Below are 22,120 nucleotides of genomic sequence, written 5' to 3'. Positions count from 1 at the left end.
GTTGAATAAAGGATGTGCCGTGTGTGGCTTTGTAACACCATTGTTGTAAGGCTAATGTATGGAGCTATTCGTATGAGTCTTGCTCACAATTGTATGGCTGTGGTTTATAGTGTCCCATCACTAAGCCTGAAAACAGTTATTCGTAAACTACACAGTAACACTCGCTTAGATGCCAAGCCAACCGTTTCACAAATTTCTTTCTTAAAACAGAACAGTATAAACCATTTATGAACTAGCCCAAGGTCAGCAGACTGGCTTAGTTGGGGGATATTAAAAATGAACTTCCAACTTCTTCTTCAGCTGTACTCTGCATGCTCCCTCTCTGTTGTCTCCATGGCATGTAGGTCACGTCCACACGTTTCAAGGGCCAAATGGGAATACAGATCCAACAGTTTGCCGGCAATTTTTCTCTCTACCCCCACCCCCCCCCCACCCCCCCACCCCCCCTGCGCGCAGAAGCACTGAAGATTGAAAAATATAAAATATCTGTATTGGTGGCTCCTGGACCAACAACTTGGCTTTGCATTGTAACAATGAACTCTACTGAATTTATTTAGCATGTTCTTTGCAGAGCTTTGGACCATTGCCAAGGTCCAGTACCACATTAGAACTCAGAACAGTAAGAACTTCCTATTGTTTTACAATGCATTGAACAGCCTCCTTACAATTAGCCATTGTTACCCACAGGATGCACTGCCATCTAACATCAAAGATCTGTTGACAGAGATTCATGGTGCTGACATCTCCATCAAGTTCGTTTGAAATCCAGGCCATTTGGACATCCTAGGAAAGGAGCCTGTTTTTCAGTAGGCCAAGAAAGTTGCAACACAAGAACCACTTGACCTCAGAACACCAGTTACCAATGACCAATTTTCAATAAGTTATTTATTCATGAGGGTCTGCGGTGTCAAATAGATAACAAAAATGCTAACAAATTCAAACTGATCAGTGAAACCCCTGATGATGCATGGAAAAAGTCCCTACAAGCCTCTCAAAGAATCTGTCACACTATGCAGATTGCACATTAGTCACACCAGGCCGACCCAAGGTTTTATCTTGAAGTTCTAAGTTGGTATTGGAAATGGAAGTTCTTGTAGTTTCGGTCCAAAGCTGCTGTCATCGAGCTCCTTTCCCTGCACTGACACGCTCAACAAAGTCAGGTAACCCTCTGTAGTGTTCATCACTTGCTCTTTCTCCACCCTTCTTTATTTTAAATGTCACTACAAGTGGGTGGACAATTTTCTCTGATGCTTGGATTAGCAATGCCTGTGCCTCTCCGCATAGACTCAGCCTAGATGTGCATCCAGCCGTGACTTCCCCATACTTCTAAACAGAATGACGTCACTCTTAGTAGCAGAGAGCATAAAAATGTTGTCCTACTTCTCACCTTACTCACTGAAACTCTTTAATATTGTCCCATTGAAATGGTTATTTGGAAACGAGAGACTATTCTGCCTTCACTTAATTGACATTAGTAGCAGCTAAACTTCAACACTTTGAACATTACTGTCTGGTCTTTTATAACCTCACCACCATTCTCGATTTGTGCTAGTTTAAACCCCTCACTTTTCTTTGTCCATAGGTCTTTGGTAGAATTTTTATTAACCTGTTTATCCCTCCCTTTGGAGCCACTCTGTTGCTCTTTTTATTACAAATTATTTTTATTATTCTTTTTGCTTGCTGTTTTCCTTATGTCTTTTATTTCATATTTAAGATCTCACTCTATCTGTCCATTCTGTAATCTTTGAACTGAAACTGGAATAGTGCTTAGGCCCTTATTACACTGTAAAAGATCTTTGTCAAAAATTTTGTCATACATCTTTGGCCAATCTACTTCACTTGGGGTATTATACAGGGTGGCGCAGGGAAACGGGAAATTTCGAAATAACGTCATTTTCATGAATAAATTCATAAAACTAGTAATTTATTCAGTATGCCATTATTAAGTATGTCTTTACAATCAAAATGTCCAAAAGTGTCTCTTTACTTTTTAAAGATGACATCGGAAAGATGTGCTCCCATTCGCCATTCACACTCTTAACAGCCTGTTATGAAAACTCTGGAATGCGCGGTGTAGCAAATCTTGGGGAATGGCAGTGATTTCGTTTTCAGTGTTCTCCTTCAGTTCATGGATTGTTGCAGGACGTGTACGGTACACCTTGCCTTTAAGATATCCCCACAGGAAGGCGCACACACTAAGATCAGGGGATCTTGCAGGCCATGCAATGTCACCATTACGTGAAATAATGCGTCTTCCAAACAATTGACGAACTGCTGCCATCGATTGTCGAGCAGTGTGTGACATGGCTCCGTCCTGCTGAAACCACATGTTTTCAACGTTAAGATTAATCTCGTACAGTCTCGGTGTAAAGAATGTTTGAAGCATTTCAACATATCGAGCGGATGTTACTGTCACTGCACTACCATCCTCACATTCAAAAAAATAAGGGCCGATAACACCATGACATGATACAGCACACTATATTGTGGCCTTGGTGCTATGTAGTGGTCGCTGGTGAAACTCACAAGGGTTGTCCTGTTCCCAATAATGAAAATTCTGTTTGTTCACGAATCCGTTCAGGTGGAAATGGGCTTCTTCTGATATCCATAAGTTACCAAGGAAATTCGTGTCCTCATTGATTTTAGCCAATATCTGGCTACTAAACTCCATGTGTGATGCTGGGTCTCGTTCATGTAAGTGTTGCACAATCTGCAACTTGTAGGGATGGAAGTCTAATTCATGCAGTATTCTTTGTAAGCTTTGTCGCTTAATCCCTATCGAAGATGCATGCTGTCGAACGGAGCGGCAAGGACTTCTCTCAATTGCAGCTCTAGCAGCTGCAATGTTCTCTGGGGTACATACCGTTGGAATGCCACCTGGAGGTTTCTTTTTCAAGGCAGATCCTGTTTCTTCAAAATTACGCACCCACGTTGTAATCGCATGCGCAGATGGGACACGTCCATGACCTCGAAGCTGGTCATGCTGTCGAAATGTTCTCTGCGCGGCAGTCGCACTATCACCATTTTTGTAAAACGCTCTCACAGCTACTGCACGTTCCGAACCAGTCCAATTCTCCATGATTACTAAATGACAATGCGTTCACATCAATTGTGCAAAGTTTCGAACATCTGCCGGCGCTACAGTGCTGCCAACTGTAATGTTCAAAATTTCCCATTCCCTTGCGCCACCCTGTACTATTGTAAAAGTTTTCCTCATAGTGGGTCAGGAATGGATGCTGTACAGTTAATTGCCTGTACAGCAGCGTTCGTTGGTAGCAAGCGCATTGCTTGAAAATAAAAATGAAAACGATTGTGTGTGATATCAGTGGTAGCAGGAAGAGAAGCTCAAGGTGTTCACCAGAATTTGCTCCGTACTCGAAGTGGAGGACATAAAGAATGACAAAAATTGTTTGAGAATGGGCAAACAAACATTTCACTTTGTCCTCGTGAAAGTAGTCCCTAATATTTGCAGATATGATACTCATTCTTAATTTAATTCATCATCATCAATGTTTTTGGAAAGAGCCTGCATCTGTGTCATTCGTGATTTAAGTAATGAAACACTACACCAGTTATGTACATTCTCATGTTTAATATGTTGCATTTTGAGAATTTATTCTCATTATCAAGAGGAAATATTTACATAGGTAATTTGTGGTGACTGTATGTGTGTTGTACTTTCTTGTCCTGCAGTTATGTTTTTGTGGCTTATTGCAGTCAGGCAGATATTACCTTTCTTTAATTTAATTTTTTGTCCGATTTTCCAAAACATCACATAATACCTTTGTACATATTTACACTTGATAATGAGAATAAAGTCTTGCAAAAAATATGTAACTGGTGCAGTGTTACATTATTTAAACCATGCGTTCCATTTCTGCTCAAGATTGTCTCTTGGTGAGGTTAAGATTTGTAGCAACAGATGAAAGCTGTTCCTGCTTGCAATATAGTACTCACATCCCACAGTGTACCATTTTACGTATTATTCCAGGGATGTAAACAAATACATAAATCACTTAAGTATTACTTTATGAAGGTTAGTTTACTGTACAGATAAATACATTTATTTTACTTATGTACATTTAGACGACACTCGAATTCCACATATCGTCTTGTTCCAAATCCTTTCTTTCTATATGTCAGCTTAACATTATCCACAGTGCAGCCACTTTGTATGCAACTGATTTCTGTAGCTATTTTTTAAAAGATTCTGATCACACATTGCAGTTTTTCTAGACAGAATGCTTTGTGTTATTAAGAATTTCCTATTCTTACTACTTTGTAAAGATCACTGTGCTGGTAGCCACACACCAGATGTACTTCGACATCATTTTGTAATATCTCTTTATATTTGATGAATTATTCAGATACAATTCTACCCTTGAATGCCGTTTACTAATTTTCTATCTTCATACTCGCAGAATCCATGCGAAAAGTAGTTCATATAATAGCTATGCCATGAGCGCAAAGGATTCTTTGTAGTACTCTCTCTGGTGGTTGTTAGAAAAAAAAAGAAAGAGAGCTTCCGAGATTGTCCTCGTGCCGATTAGCCTGTGCTTGGTTTGGAAGAACTGTAATCTGATTATTGAGATTTATTACAGAAGATAACTGATTTGAACTGTACGATTAAATGGAAATATATATAGATGGCTCCTTCAAGTAAATGGTGTGTATTTTAAATTTGAGAATTAATGATATTTATCGATATATTGCATAGTTGTTAATCAGAAGGGACTTCCGAAAGACTGGATACGAACCTGCACTTAATAATCCAAGAGCTCCATTGCTTCTTCGGAAGGTTAAACTTCATCAAAGCCAAATATCCGCTTGATCTGAGGTTTCCCGACTGATTATACAACGCTCCCAAAATTACGAGGCATTTTATTTGTACAGATTAGCAGACTGCCGCAAAGCACGAGCCTGCAGAGAAGAAGAATCATCGCCTGATTTCATTCTAACAAGTAAAATTTCAGAGTCATTTTGAGTGACTGAGCTATGACTGTGTTTCCTATCATGAATGATTGATTGCTAGAACGAATTGAGAGCTACAGAAGTACGTAGATAGGAGGGAAAATTACAATTTTGTAGGTTAAAGGCACTGAAACAAGTGAAGCAACATGTATACAATGACAAACTTTGATCAAAGCTATGTCCTAGCTATAACTTTTAAAGATCGTTGATAAATGCTTGCCTAGTTCACTATCAAGGATTTGACCAAAGGACTTTGATAAAAGATCTGGTCAGTGATCTTTTAAAGTCTAATGTGGGCGTTAGTGATATTCTATATTTTACTACCTGCTCCTTCATCTAAGCTTCTCTTCGCCCTCATTCAGGGTGGGGTCCCTCAGAACTGCTGGAGTTTGAGTTCCCTGTAATGCCTGTGCCATTTCCCCAACTATGTCATCGTTTCTTCCCTGAACAAGGAGCCTGTTGTTCTGAATGTTAGGAGTGCTTCGTTTTATCTTATGTATTTTTGCTTGCAGGGCTGGAAGTTGCACCTTGTGTAGTTATGTGCTGCCAGCCTTTTCGTCTCTTTATTATTTCAACAATTTTCTTAAATGAATTTTCGTTCTTGCACTAAGCAAGGTAGTTATTAATAGTACATACTTCTGCTGTGTGAAATATTCGGGAGAATGGTATTTATCATATACGTGCTTCTAAAATGTGTGAAGTCTTCAGGTTATTAATACTTCCATTGTTTATAGGACAATAACCATATGCTATTACTTCATTGTTAATAGGAAAGTAATTTATTAACTGTGAATGACTAGTTACAGTTGCCAAGAGATATTGTGCTTATATTTATTTGTATTCCCTGTTTAGCCAGTCAGATTTCAGTTTCCATAATTCACATAAATTCCAGTACTTGGTAGTGGCCAATTTCCTTCCTTGTACTTAAACAATTGAACGGCAGCTCAGTCTCCTATGACTATGAGATACACAGACGTTAAACTGTAACATTCCTCCTTTGTGTAAAAAAAAAAAAAAAACTGCTGTTCTAATTTCTACTCTAGTTATTTATATACCAGTGCAAGCTGCCACATAAGCATGTAACGATCAGTATTTATAAAAGAAAGTTACATCAAATAACTTTAAGCAAAATAATCCTACGAAGTATACCTAGAAAGAGGTCCAGACATATAGGGAACACAGTAGAAAGAAAACTAAGGTAGATGAAGGAAAACTAGTAGGAAGCAAAGTTGAGAGGAGTGGGTGTGTGCTCTCCAAGTGGGAGAGAGAGAGAGTGTGTGTTAGCCAAGTGACAGTCTTCAACTTAGGTACATGTCTGTACACTGCTCTGCACTTACTATCATACAGTGTGCTTGTCTGCTCATCAAATTCTTTAATGCAAATGAATTTACTCTGGTGATGGATACTGTTGAAGGTGGTGATTAGTGCAGTGCTTGTGTTGCTGCTCTACGAGATGACTATATCAAGTACTGAAAATCCTTCTGTTTCAGAGTGACCAAGTTCCAGTGGGCAATATTCCTCGCAGTTTAACTGTTTTCTGTCGAGGAGAAATTACACGACAAGCCATGCCTGGTGATCATGTCACTGTGACAGGCATATTCCTTCCACTCCATCGCACAGGCTTTAAGCAAATCGTACAAGGGTTGTTGTCGGAGACATACTTGGATGCACATGTAAGTAATAAATTATTCATAATGTATTTTAAAATTTTTGTTAATGATTCAGTGGTATTCACACTTCGTTTTGGTGGCTCCATTGGAAAGATACCTCTTACACAACCTCTTAGCTTATATTGCTTTAATACTGTGAAATACTGTTGTACAAATTCAGGCTTGTCCTGATTTTACTATAAAGTGTATTTCAATCAATCTTACATAAATTGCTAAACAATTTTTGTGTGTGCAGTGACCAAAATAAAGTTTATACACTCCTGGAAATTGAAATAAGAACACCGTGAATTCATTGTCCAAGGAAGAGGAAACTTTATTGACACATTCCTGGGGTCAGATACATCACATGATCACACTGACAGAACCACAGGCACATAGACACAGGTAACAGAGCATGCACAATGTCGGCACTAGTACAGTGTATATCCACCTTTCGCAGCAATGCAGGCTGCTATTCTCCCATGGAGACGATCGTAGAGATGCTGGATGTAGTCTTGTGGAACGGCTTGCCATGCCATTTCCACCTGGCGCCTCAGTTGGACCAGCGTTCGTGCTGGACGTGCAGACCGCGTGAGACGACGCTTCATCCAGTCCCAAACATGCTCAATGGGGGACAGATCCGGAGATCTTGCTGGCCAGGGTAGTTGACTTACACCTTCTAGAGCACGTTGGGTGGCACGGGATACATGCGGACGTGCATTGTCCTGTTGGAACAGCAAGTTCCCTTGCCGGTCTAGGAATGGTAGAACGATGGGTTCGATGACGGTTTGGATGTACCGTGCACTATTCAGTGTCCCCTCGACGATCACCAGTGGTGTACGGCCAGTGTAGGAGATCGCTCCCAACACCATGATGCCGGGTGTTGGCCCTGTGTGCCTCGGTCGTATGCAGTCCTGATTGTGGCGCTCACCTGCACGGCGCCAAACACGCATACGACCATCATTGGCACCAAGGCAGAAGCGACTCTCATCGCTGAAGACGACACATCTCCATTCGTCCCTCCATTCACGCCTGTCGCGACACCACTGAAGGCGGGCTGCACGATGTTGGGGCGTGAGCGGAAGACGGCCTAACGGTGTGCGGGACCGTAGCCCAGCTTCATGGAGACGGCTGCGAATGGTCCTCGCCGATACCCCAGGAGCAACAGTGTCCCTAATTTGCTGGGAAGTGGCGGTGCGGTCCCCTACGGCACTGCGTAGGATCCTACGGTCTTGGCGTGCATCCGTGCGTCGCTGCGGTCCGGTCCCAGGTCGACGGGCACGTGCACCTTCCGCCGACCACTGGCGACAACATCGATGTACTGTGGAGACCTCACGCCCCACGTGTTGAGCAATTCGGCGGTACGTCCACCCGGCCTCCCGCATGCCCACTATACGCCCTCGCTCAAAGTCCGTCAACTGCACATACGGTTCACGTCCACGCTGTCGCGGCATGCTACCAGTGTTAAAGACTGCGATGGAGCTCCGTATGCCACGGCAAACTGGCTGACACTGACGGCGGCGGTGCACAAATGCTGCGCAGCTAGCGCCATTCGACGGCCAACACCGCGGTTCCTGGTGTGTCCGCTGTGCCGTGCGTGTGATCATTGCTTGTACAGCCCTCTCGCAGTGTCCGGAGCAAGTATGGTGGGTCTGACACACCGGTGTCAATGTGTTCTTTTTTCCATTTCCAGGAGTGTAGTTTAATGTAATGTGCTCCCTAATACTTTCTGCCCGTAACAAGGAAAATATGAAAAGGGATCTTCCCAGCTTCATTTCAAAGGGCTGTGTTTATTCTCTAGCTTGTAATTATATTGTCATTTTATAATGACACTCAAATGCTAACCGAAAGTAGTGTCTTTAGTGAGGTACAAGACTTAGTATTGAGAACGTTTTTATCATGAACACCAGTGTACAGCCAGAGCAGAATTGCTACTGTTTATACAAACGTTGCAATTCCAGAATATATAAACTTTAGAAATTTTGAGAAACTTCCAGAAATTATAAATACTAAGTAACAAAATAATTTCTGACAGATGGGTTTGAACTGGCGACCTACAGAACACTAGCTAGTGACACTAACCACTACATCACACTGCACGCTCAACAGTTAACAATATCAGTATATTATCATCACCCTTGTTCAGCCATACGACATTCCTATACCATTATCCCAAGGTTTCCACTGTTGTAATCGCTCCTGTTTCACAACCTGCGCCATGCATCCACATAGTGCCATTTATTCCACCCATGCACAGATAAACTGTGCAGCATAAAAGACAGAGTGACATGTGAAACCACATGTTGTTTACCAACTCGTGTGTTCACTGCTCGTTGTTTTTTGTAAGAATGACCACTGTCAAACTGGCTGAGAGCATGAGTGGACATACAATAATGGTCTATATTTGGCACACTTAATACGCGGTTGGTAATTATTTTCTGCAGTATGACTCAAGGAACCAAACTGCCTGCTACTCCACGTAGGATATTTGGATTCTCCCACCTGATAATTATTTCTCTGACCTCCAGACATAGGAATTTTCTCTTGAGCATATGGTCGCATCCTGCCACCCTCCTGGACTTAACTTATGTTAATATACAATTCTTCACTCATTTTTCTAATTATATATTGTATTTATTCCTTGTTATCAACATTACACCTTCCCTCCCTCCCTCCCTCCCTCCCTCCCTCCCTCCCTCCCTCCCTCCCTCCCTTTACCAAAGTAATACCTTTGATTTCCTAGTTTCTCTGACACCTCCTTCTTCATCTTGTTTTTCCTTGCCCTCGTAGCAAGTGGGTCACACTCATCTTTGGGCTACTCCTTTCTAGCTTTCCCAAACCTACCCTTCTTTATTCCCTCAGAAAGGAAGTAGTAACTCTGAAAGCCATTGATATTTTCTCTCTTTGAAATGCGCTTATTGGCAATAATGGAATTTCACTTCTTGAAGATAAGTACTGGCCAACCATTCTGTGGCTTTGTAATTTTATAGTCTTTTTTTATTTATTTATTTTTAAGTGAATTTTCCTTTTGATACAGCCGATTGCATTGATCACTTTTTTGTCTTTTCTGTATATCTGTAATTCTTGCCTATCAGCATTTTTTCATTATTTGACCTTTTTCACATTCATGTTGAGTGATATTTTACCCATTTAGTGGGATATTTTTTATTTAGCAATCTCCCCCCCCCCCCACCCCCCCACCCGCCCACCCCCCCTGGCGATCTTCCATCGGTGCTGAGCAGTCTATTGTTATTGTTGGGCGAACTAAAAACTTTGTTTGATGATTTACTTTCATCATTGAACAATGTTCTCTCTCTGTTCAGCAATCATTTTCCAGTGTTTATCAACAGTTTTGTCTTGTTTGGCCACTTATTTTCTCTATTTCCGTGCTGTTATTTGCTTTCAGTAGTCTAATGACTGTTTTGTGTGTGTTATTTTCTGCACAGACTTTTCAGTGTCCAATTTGCCTGACATAGAGACTTCATCTTGTCTTTTTTCCTCTTTCATGTGGTCCTTCACTAGTCTGTCATCTCATATTTTTCACCAATCTTTTAATCTTCCCACACCCAAATTCAGTGGTAAATGCCCTAGTCAGAATGTCCCCTTATTCACCCTTAACCTTAACTGAAAATATCACATCACCATTCAATCATGACTTACAACCAACAGAGTGAACACCAAACCCTGCGTAGAACAGTTCTAACTCAAATCCCAAAGGTATCCTTCTCCTCTTCCCAAAAAATCATCTGCTTAAGGTAATCCATCCCTATCTCCCAATCTTTCCTGAAAAATATCACCAAAACCTCAAATCAGACCAGTCCGTCGTCATACTCTCTGCAGGCAAAATCTCCACTTCACCACAATGAGTATATGGTCTAGGGGCTTCAGAGCTCTTGAACACCTCAACATACAAAAACTGCTCTTCATGACCACATTGCTTCCATACAGACAGAGCTGCAGTAAATCCTTACAATCCGAGGCTACTCACAAGGGTTCACAGTCACACGTGTAGAAGTCGTTCCCTCTCGTAACCCTCACACCTTGACCTTCTGCCTTCTTCCCAAATTACACTAAAAAACCATACCACTGTAGCTGGCATCAAAGCCCATATTCAATGTGTCTCAGGCCTTGTAGACCAACATCTGTAACCAATCTCCCTCAGCCTCTCATCCTACAGAGAAAACCACAATCACATCATATATTGTCTTAAATCCATTTCCTTCCACCTGGAACCCTCCTTGTCACTTCTGATGTGATCCTATTCTACACAAACATCCCACATGCATACAGCCACTTAGCCATAGAATGCTCTCTCTTCCAAAAACCATCTGAGAGTCTCCCTAAAACCTCATTTATTGTAATTCTAGCTAAATTCATCCTTATCCTAAAGTACTTCCCATTTTCAAGGGCCAAAGCTACAAACAACAAGGGGCCAAAATAGGAGTCAAGACGACCAAGTCCTGCACTAACCTTTTAATAGTTCGCATGGAAGAGGCATTCCTCAAAACGCGGTAGCTGAGTCCCTGGCTTTGTGTAGACTTGTGGAGGACATCTTTGTGATCAGTTTGCAGAATAAGAGAACTTTCAGTGAAGAAAAACTGGTTTGCTTTTGTTCTACAATATTACTTTTATTGTGTTAACCAGTTTTCGGCTTACAAGGCCATCTTCAGACATTTACTGAGTATTGTCACCAAAGAGGTTATGCAACTTCTTTGGTGACAATACGCAATAAATGTCTGAAGAGGGCCTTGTAAGCCAAAAACTGGTTAACACAATAAAAGTAATATTGTAGAACAAAAGCAAAATGGTGCTTTTCATTTATTATAATGTTGTTCTACCAAGAACAGACGGAAGATTCTATTAACATTAAGAAAAAAACCCAGTTCCTTGACTCATTTTTGCCAACTCAAATTTACCTGGTCCTTTTTAGGATTCTGAACCTCAATCAGTGAAAACGGAACCCTTATGGTATCACTTTCATTGTTCATCTGTCTTGTCTGTCTGTCTGAATGTTAAAAACCCTTTTTCTAAGGAATGAGTGGACAAGGTATGTTGAAATTTGTCAGTTACTAAGATCTGTGTATCTTGGTGATGTAAAAGTTGCTCAAAAGATATGGCCATGTAGGTCCCATATTTTGGTACTCGCAAACTCACTCATCAAACCTGTAGGGTACTTCCTGTTGATCTAGAATCATATCACACACAAAAAATTTTGCTATCCAATGTCAAATTTTAAATTATAACATTCTCGAAAGCCTTGGAACTCCAGGGATCGATATCATGCCAGTATCAGTTTCAATAACAGGCATAAATTGTCGAGATTCTCAAATGCCAGAATGGATTCACTGTCTACATACATAATTGAGTTTATACGGAACTCTGTCAGTGAGGCCTACTAGCATTTGGCTAATTTTTTAAAATATAAAGCCATCTTCCTGAATGGGACCTTCATCACATTGAAGCCTACATCCAAACCTCAGTCACTCTAAAACCTACAAATAAGCAAAAATATCTGCACTTTTAACAGCTACCATACTTTCCACATCAAACACTCACCTCCCCACAAGCTAGGTGTCTGGCAGATGTATCTGCTTCACTGTTAAGTCCCCCAATACTTAAACCAACAACTACTCTCAGGCTTTCCTCACCCACAACCACCATACAGATTGTATCCACAAACAAATCTCCTGAGCAGTATCCTCCACTCACCCTCTTCAACTTTTATATTAAACTTAGTGTTTTTTTATTGTTAAATCATGTGCTGTGAATAAGAATGGAGAACATGAATAGTTGCTCCAGTGCCCAATTTTCTGAGGCATTTTCATCTTTCGTGGCCTTATTAATAGCCGTAATTCAATTTGGGGTTCAGATATCCATCCATGTTGTCATTTCACTCTCTTCTTCATTCTAGCTTATAATCGTGTAATTGGGACCTTATTTATTATTAGGATATGCGCACATCACATAATCCATTGAGTATATTTGAACTGTATTCTATGCTACAAGTAATGTACTCATTACTCATATGCAGTTTTCCAACTGAGTGCCTTGAAGGTTATCCTACTGAACTTCACATAAAAAGGACATTGTGTAACCTGTTCACACCAGCATGCGCAGTCAGTGGCTCACACTTGATTCTACCAATTATGTTACTAGCAATACACCAACATATGCTGTATTAAAACTTTTACGCAGCATGGATGTGGAATACTTTGACTGTGATGACAAAATGTGTCATGGTGTATTGCCTATCAGCCAGGTGCAATGAATAGTTGAGAATACAATTTTGTGTAACCCTTCAATAAGAGAGCTTTCTGAGCAAATGGTACATCACATAATAAGTGCTTTAGTGAAAAATTATTTTGTGAGACCTCTCATTGTTTTAAAAGAATGGACTTCCACCACTTTCAAAATAAAAGGTAGCTTAGGGTGCTTGAATATGACCACTGCCCCACTGTGAGAAACGGGAAAAACAGTGCCACCAAATGAAGGAAAGCATTAATACGCCACCACTTCACAGTGAGAAACATAATTCTTAGCACTGACGTGAATGTGTTAAAGTTTAAAATTAAGGAATTTTGATGCCTCCTGGCGTAGAATTGGCAAAGCTGTGACCACAACCCACATTATGTGAGATTCACAGCTCTGAATTTGTGAGTTGACATGAATTGTTCAGCATTCTCTTTTGGAAGTGTATTGAAAAGTTCTTAAAATGTGCAGTAATTTACGTCGTTGTGTGATGTAATATGTGATGTCCACCTCCAAAGCTGAGTGTTCAGTGCATGTGAGTCCCATATGGTGAACCTGGGGTCATTTCCTGGTAGTGCCAGCGATTTTTCCTTGATGGGAGACACTGTCTTGTGAGACCAATTGATGAGTTATGTAAATCAGAAGTAGTAGCTTTTAGGTCTGGAAAGTTGACAACAACTGGGAGAGCACTGTGCTGATCACATGCCCCTCTGTACTGCATCCAGATGATATGGTGGCTGGTCAGCATAGTGGGGTCGTCTGGTTCTGATCTTGGAGTTTTTAGATTTTCTTTTAGTGTAGTATTAAAGTTACTCATTTGTTGTCCAGTGAATCGTGAGTAACCTGTATGTTGGGAGAAAAGCTAAAATTAGTGGTAAAAAAAAAGTAATATTTTATTTGAATTGAGCATTCACTGGAGGTCTGAACTTTCTTGTTCTACAGGGTTTGTTAAGACTGCAACAATGTAAATTATCTGCATCTACATTTGTACTCACAAAACACTGTGAACTGCAAGGCAGAGCGTACATCCCACTGTACCAGTTATTAGGGTTTTTTCCCCTTTCCTATTCGCGTATGGAGTATGGGAAGAATGCTTGTTTAAATGCATCCATTTGTGCTGTAATTAATCTAATCTTGTCTGCACAATCCCTGTGGAAGGTGTAGTATATTTCCTAGAGACATCATTTAAAGCTGGTTCATGAAACTTTGTAGGTAGGCTTTATCAGGATAGTTTATGTCTATCTTCAAGAGTCTTCGTGTTCAGTTTCTTCAGCATCTCTGTGACACTTTCCCATGGATCTCACAAACCTGTGACCATTAATGCTACCCATCTGTGTATACTTTCAGCCTCCCCCGTTAGTTCTGCTTGGTGCATATCCCACACACTTGAGCAATATTCTAGGATGGGTCTCAAAGTGCTTTATTAGCAAACTTCTTTGTAGACTATCTGCATTTCCATAGTATTCCACCAATGAAGTAAAAATTATTCATGGTGAGTAACTTCTAGCTGTTTCTTTGACTATGAAGATCCTGTTTTGTAGACGTAGTTGTGCTACTCGCACTCACCAGTTTTGCAGTTTTAATTGTTGAATGTAGTTGTATGTGACCTTCATAGATTCATAATGCTTTCTAAGTTTTCTGATATTTTAACAAATAATACTGTTCATATGGGTGATTAATTTTCCTTTTCTAGAGAGTTGTTTGTGTGAATAAAGCTGAGGACAATGAAGTACCAGATGGTGATCTGACTGAAGAAGAAATTCAGCAACTGACGGAAGAGGAATTCTATAGCAAGTTAGCAGGAAGCATTGCACCTGAGATTTACGGCCATGAGGATGTTAAGAAGGCTTTGTTATTGCTTCTTGTTGGTGGTGTTGACCGCTGTCCAAATGGCATGAAGATTAGAGGTTAGTTTTATGCGAGTTCTGTTGCTTTGTGTCACTGCATATTACTCTTGTCTCTGTGCAGGGAAAGTCTACAGGAAATCTCAAATTAGTGTTCGTAATTTTACCTAAAATGAAATGTTGATATCCAAAATTTGTCTTCATTTTGATTAGTAAACAAGCTTTTGTTTTTCTCAGGCAATATCAATATATGCTTAATGGGAGATCCTGGTGTGGCCAAATCACAGCTACTATCATACATAGATCGATTAGCTCCAAGAAGTCAGTATACAACTGGCCGTGGATCATCAGGTGTTGGTCTCACTGCCTCTGTCACCAAAGACCCATTGACTGGCGAAATGATGTTAGAAGGTGGAGCCCTTGTGTTGGCAGACCAGGGAATATGCTGTATAGATGAATTTGATAAGATGGCTGAATATGATCGTACTGCCATTCATGAAGTCATGGAACAGCAGACAATTTCTATCGCAAAGGTGAGTGTAAAGAAGAATGGACTTAACATTTCTTTTTGTGTGTTCCTGAAGGTTTCAAAACTTAAATCTTGCTCGAAACAACTTGTTCCCTGGATGAATAGGGCAGAATTAATATTAGCAAAAACCTTTACATGAAAAGATTAGGCTTACTTCTGGGATCATAAAATGGAGATGTTTAAAATGAAATGGGCTCAGGTGTAAGGTAACTGGTAAGTTGAAGATGAGCCTTGGAAAGATATCAAAGAAACATCAGTCTAGTTAATAGTGTTTGCTAACAGAATAAAGTACCGAAGCAGGAGTCACTTCATTCTTAATTGATGAAGGAAACAAAAAGGGTTACTGGGTTGTGGTCTTTGCCCCAAAAACAGGTATTTAATAAAAGGATGATTACGGTTTCTACATGTGGATCAATAAACAAGTTGCTGAAATTAAATATGTTCATTTGCATGATCCTCAGCAGCAGCAGCTGTTACCATAAATTATCATTGGTTTCTCTCTCTTAAGCTTACTGCAATTAGAGATAATTTTATACCAGACGCTTTTTGATTTTATTTACAACTCATATTCTGTGCCTATTCTGGAAATATGAATATACAGGGCTATTACAAGTGATTGAAGCGATTTCATAAATTCACTGTAGCTCCATTCATTGACATATGGTCACGACACACTACAGATACGTAGAAAAACTCATAAAGTTTTGTTCGGCTGAAGCCGCACTTCAGGTATCTGCCGCCAGAGCGCTCGAGAGCGCAGTGAGACAAAATGGCGACAGGAGCCGAGAAAGCGTATGTCGTGCTTGAAATGCACTCACATCAGTCAGTCATAACAGTGCAACGACACTTCAGGACGAAGTTCAACAAAGATCCACCAACTGCTAACTCCATTTGGCGATGGTATGTACAGTTTAAAGCTTCTGGATGCCTCTGTAAGGGGAAATCAACGGGTTGGCCTGCAGTGAGCGAAGAAACGGTTGAACGCGTGCGGGCAAGTTTCACGCGTAGCCCGCGGAAGTCGACGAGTAGAGCAAGCAGGGAGCTAAACGTACCACAGCCGATGGTTTGGAAAATCTTACGGAAAAGGCTAAAGCTGAAGCCTTACCGTTTACAATTGCTACAAGCCCTGACACCCGATGACAAATTCAAACACTTTGAATTTTCGGCGCGGTTGCAACAGCTCATGGAAGAGGATGCGTTCAGTGCGAAACTTGTTTTCAGTGATGAAGCAACATTTTTTCTTAATGGTGAAGTGAACAGACACAATGTGCGAATCTGGGCGGTAGAGAATCCTCACACATTCGTGCAGCAAATTCGCAATTCACGAAAAGTTAACTTGTTTTGTGCAATCTCATGGTTTAAAGTTTACGGCCCCTTTTTCTTCTGCGAAAAAAAACGTTACAGGGCACTTGTATCTGGACATGGTGGAAAATTGGCTCATGCCACAACTGCAGACCGACAGCGCCGACTTCATCTTTCAACAGGATGGTGCTCCACCGCACTTCCATCATGATGTTCGGCATTTCTTAAACAGGAGATTGGAAAACCGATGGATCGGTCGTGGTGGAGATCATGATCAGCAATTCATGTCATGGCCTCCACGCTCTCCCGACTTAACCCCATGCGATTTCTTTCTGTGGGGTTATGTGAAAGATTCAGTGTTTAAACCTCCTCTACCAAGAAACGTGCCAGAACTGCGAGCTCACATCAACGATGCTTTCGAACTCATTGATGGGGACATGCTGCGCCGAGTGTGGGAGGAACTTGATTATCGGCTTGATGTCTGCCGAATCACTAAAGGGGCACATATCAAACATTTGTGAATGCCTAAAAAAAACTTTTTGAGTTTTTGTATGTGTGTGCGAAGCATTGTGAAAATATCTCAAATAACAAAGTTATTGTAGAGCTGTGAAATCGCTTCAATCATTTGTAATAACTCTGTATAATATGTTGGTATATTTTGGTTTTTATAGATTAAAAACTGCATTTCTTTATAAATCCAGCATGCATCTTACAGTAAGAAACAAAGATGATGTGACTTACCAAACGAAAGCGCTGGCACGTCGATAGACACACAAACATACACACAAAATACTAGCTTTCGCAACCAACGATTGCTTCGTCAGGAAAGAGGGAAGGAGAGGGAAAGACGAAAGGATTTGGGGTTTAAGGGAGAGGGTAAGGAGTCATTCCAATCCCGGGAGCGGAAAGACTTACCTTAGGGGAAAAAAGGGACAGGTATACACTCGCGCGCGCGCGCACACACACACACACACACACACACACACACACACACACACACACATCCATCCACACATATACAGACACAAGCAGACATATACAGAGGCAAAGAGTTTCTACAGTGATGTACAACCACAAATACAGAATATCCAGTATTTTCAAAAAACAAGGCAAAAAATACCCCACAAACTAACAATTCAATTCAAAGGTACGTCCAAAAAAAAAGATGGGGGGAAAAGATATCTATATCAGAAATCAGGAGTATACCAACTGAAATGTAATACATGTGGTGGAAGATACATAGTCGTATCAGGAGAACATTTGACACCAGATATAGAGAGTATGGAAGCTTAGGACAAATCATTCAACTTTTGCAGAACACTTGCACCACCGTAACATTACCATCAAAGTCATGCACGGATTTTAATAAAAAAAAAAAAAAGAAAAAGAAAAAAGAAAACCTTCATACACTACTAGAAAACAACCGCATTCTGAAAACCGTAACAGAAAAGAAAAAAAAAATCATAAATAATAACATTGTCAGTGGAAGCAGGAGGCCATCTTATATCTTTGAGAGCCTAGTATTCTTTCAGAACCCTTCATTGCTGAACTGGCTGAAATTGGTTATCTGTGAAACGAACTTACGATCTAGGCAGTACAGTGTTCTAAAAGGATACTTGACTTTCGGCACTCAACATGACATTAAATATAGATGTTCACCACCCCCTACACAATGTCACCCACTCACTGCGTCCCACCCACACCACCCTCCACACATACATACAAATACATAAAAAAACTTTCATGCATTGGCAATGCTCACAACCTACATGAAAAACAACATAAACATTTTAATATAGTGCTGAGTGTGGAACACATGCAACTGCAGCTCTATTCATAAAGTGAGCTGAAGTGGAAGTAATGAAAATGCAATGTAAGAAAAAGTGCCTTCAAAAAAAGCAAACTTTGCCACCAAGTGTGAATGCACAAGCAAGTTTCTTTCAACCTCAAACACCCCCCCCCCCCCTCCCCCCCCCCCCCCCCCCCCCCCCACACACACACACACACACACACACACAGTGAAGGAAGAATCATGGGTTTGCAGAATATGTAAACAAGAGGCAGGAACATCGTAAGCTTAAGACAGAGAAACCAGTGATACTTGCTGAAGTTTATTTGTGTTTCCTAATATTTTGTTTTTTGTCCTACTTCAGTATGTGCCAAACATTTTCTACAGGACGATTGCTCTTCATCAGTTGCATATGTCTAAATAAACTCTTTGAGGCAGACAAGTGGTTGCTTTCTTCTTTAAGTGTAAGTAAGGATAGTACCGCTGGTGAACACATGGCAATTTGTGTCTGCATGGGGGGGGGGGGGGGGGGGGGGCAGATAAAAAGCCTAAAGGATTCATATACTATACAAGCACTTTCACATTTCCAGTTTGCTTTTCATAAATCCAACTCTCTTCTTTTTCTCAACAGAAAAAATTTTCTTTGGATAGAAATTTAATTTTGATTCTTAACCCCTTAACAGCTGAAGACAAGTAAACTTTACATACTCTGCCATTCCACAGGTGCTGAAGGAGTGTTTAAATGCAGTGCTTGTGTTTTCGTGAAGTGCTATTGACGTGTTTACTGGTCGTGTTCCATTGACCCCTCACTGCTGCGGACAAGTTACTTCCGTATCTTAGCAAATAAAAACATTTTGAGTACCGTATTTACTCGAATCTAAGCCGCACCTGAAAAATGAGACTCGAAATCAAGGGGGGGAAAAAAAATTCCCGAATCTAAGCTGCACCTGAAATTTGAGGCTCAAAATTCAAGGGGAGAGAAAAGTTTTACGACGCACCACCAAATCGAAACGAAGTTGGTCCATTGCAATATGAGACACAATTTAGGTTGAATGAATGACAGTACAGCTACATTAGTTTGGTTTCAGTCGTAAGCTTAGCAATTAAGCTTTACCAGGTAGCTATTGATATGAGTCAGGCGCTCCGTCCGTATTTATACGGGTACCCATACTTTTTCACGTGCTTCGTCTGGTTTGAATTGATTGCTTATTTTTCTTTGATCTGATAAGTGCTGTTCTCTTTGTTATAGGTGTTTACGTCACTCTAAGCTGAAAATGCATTATCGTACTGTGTCGTGCATTGTTTGTCGCAGTCTGATAATGAGTGTTTACGGCCTGTCGCCGCTCGCGGCATGGCTTGCTTTTGTGCCCGCTACCGCCGCTTACAATTTAAAAAGAAATAAAAAAAGAGAGGAATCGTCTCATTAGCGAAACAATGGCAAGAGACTGCTATTTGTTGTTACTTACACTGCTGCTTTCTTTGATAATGATCAACAAGAACCAAATAATAGACTGCATATGATAAAAGATGTTCTGAATGAGAGTTTAGCGAAAAATTTTCTCCGTTTGAAAATCTTTGCACATGCCTCTTTACTACATTACATTCTGCACAGAAATTAGTCATCTTATATTTAAAAATCTAGTCAATTGTCGTGGTTCATTTCTGACTGTATCACTATTAGGCATAAGAATAACACGAATATAAACATGGCATGTTATGTATATTCTTCCACGTTTGGTGTTGTCTCACTCTTAGTTTCGTACTTTATTAGGCAGACAGGATTTAAATGAGATAGCAGCAAACACGAAAGAATACATGGCAAAATGTTAATATTTGTATTATTCTTATGGTGAAAATAATACTTGCATGTGATTCACAATTCATAAAAGTTCCTATTAGCGACCATCTCTTCTCACAGGTAGGAAAAAATTCAGAACATAGAGTTGGCCATACTGACAAACATCCAAAACAGTCTTGCCAGTCGGAGTTTCGTAGTACATTGAAAGGCTGCTACATTCGAAGATGAACGATACAGAATTTGTATTTACTTCATTGGATAGTGTATGAAAATGCAGTGGTCGAAACTCGGGGCGGAGAAAAAATCTCGTCTTACACCTTTTTTTATAATTTATTTACTGACACAAAGGTTTTGGCGCCGGTATTTATCTTTGTGCCTGCAAAGCATGCCTGTGTAGCGCTACATATACTTGATGGCAGAAGTTAGTTGTAGTGACACCTACCAACATTTTTCAGAACTTCCACTTACTTTACACTCGATTCTAAGCCGCAGGCAGTTTTTTGGATTACAAAAACCGGAAAAAAAGTGTGGCTTAGATTCGAGTAAATACAGTATTTTTCATACAATATACATGCCTCATTGCATGCTGTCAAGTGCAGAAAATCTTGTTTCACTATTATGAACCATTTATGGAACATGTTATGACAACATGATTTGCAATGCACAAGGACAGAAATTGGCACAATAAGTGGGACTGGCCTCCTGATGTAAAACTCGATAACTTACAGAACGAAATAAGATACTGTTTTGCTCTCAGTTTTAAATAAAATTTCATTATCTTATCTACATTTGATACACTGTAATATATGAGCTAAAATCAGTGCATTTCTAATTCTGCAAACTCATTACAAATTTTTTGAGTGAGTGATAAGTGTCTCACAGTGGTGGCAACCCCAGATTGCAGCAGTCTACGATCCTACTGCCATAACAAACCCACTTTCAGCACGGAATGCAGAGATCATGTTGGTAGCAGAAAAAGGGTTAACTTAACTGAGTGTCAGGGGAACTTTGCTTTTGAATGTAAGAAATGATTATGTAATCACATTGACAAATGTGTTGAGGTTAAAATATCTGCTGTGTCTGTTGGACATTTAATTATATATGTATTATAATTACTGTCGCAATTTTTTTTTAATTAACATTTAGCATGTTTGCCGGCCTCAGTGGCCATGCTGTTCTAGGCGCCTCAGTCCGGAACCGCATGACTGCTACGGTCGCAGGTTCGAATCCTGCATCGGGCATGGATGTGTGTGATGTGCTTACGTTACTTAGGTTTAAGTAGTTCTAAGTTTTAGGGGACTGATCACTTAAGATGTTAAGTCCCATAGTGCTCAGAGCCATTTGAACCATTTTTGCCTTTTTTTCCTTTTTCAGGCTGGTATAATGACAAGTCTGAATGCACGTGTGAGTATTCTTGCTGCAGCAAATCCAGCATATGGTCGTTACAATCCTAAACGCTCTGTGGAACAAAATATCCAGCTACCTGCAGCCCTTTTGTCACGATTTGACCTACTCTGGTTAATTCAGGACAAGCCGGACAGGGATAATGATCTCAGGTACATGTAGAAACAAAATATTAATTGCTTAAAAGTATCATTTTTAGGTCCTTACATATCTGGATAGATTTTCTTGGTTAAGAAATAATTAAAATGTAATTACTGACAATATGCAATTAATTTTAAGGTTTTGCACAATAACCAGACAAGTGACATTTTTTTGGGAAGCTCGTTCATGGCCTGGGGTTGTACTATCTGATGCCAACGTATCATTCTGTGCAAGATGCAGCCAAAATAGTTTATTATTTCTCTGCTACGGCAAACTGGGAGTTAGCTGTTACCTCATTTGTACATTTGTTTTGGAATTTCCTTAATAGATTAGTTCAGCATGTGTCCAGATAATAAAGGTAATAATAATGTATCTGAACAACTGTTGAATTCCTGGTTTAGGACCAAAAGATAGGTTGTACTGAATGACAAGTTACATAGTATT

The 22,120-nt window shown here is 40.3% G+C and overlaps 1 protein-coding gene across 1 annotated transcript in view; it reads left to right on the top strand.

The window, feature by feature from the left end:
- LOC124594117 (DNA replication licensing factor Mcm7) overlaps positions 1-22,120 on the top strand; it is a 72,507-nt gene that overhangs the window by 22,125 nt on the left and 28,262 nt on the right. The window contains exons 7-10 of the mRNA XM_047132474.1: positions 6,462-6,644; positions 14,563-14,776; positions 14,951-15,246; positions 21,506-21,687. Of these exons, the coding sequence (XP_046988430.1) occupies positions 6,462-6,644; positions 14,563-14,776; positions 14,951-15,246; positions 21,506-21,687 (875 nt within the window). The remainder of the gene's footprint in view (positions 1-6,461; positions 6,645-14,562; positions 14,777-14,950; positions 15,247-21,505; positions 21,688-22,120) is intronic.

The sequence above is a fragment of the Schistocerca americana genome, chromosome 2 (assembly GCF_021461395.2).
Source record: "Schistocerca americana isolate TAMUIC-IGC-003095 chromosome 2, iqSchAmer2.1, whole genome shotgun sequence".
In the NCBI taxonomy this organism is placed as follows: Eukaryota; Metazoa; Arthropoda; class Insecta; order Orthoptera; family Acrididae; genus Schistocerca; species Schistocerca americana.
The sequence above is the reverse complement of the archived record's forward strand: the minus strand, read 5'-3'. Positions and strand labels throughout refer to the sequence as shown.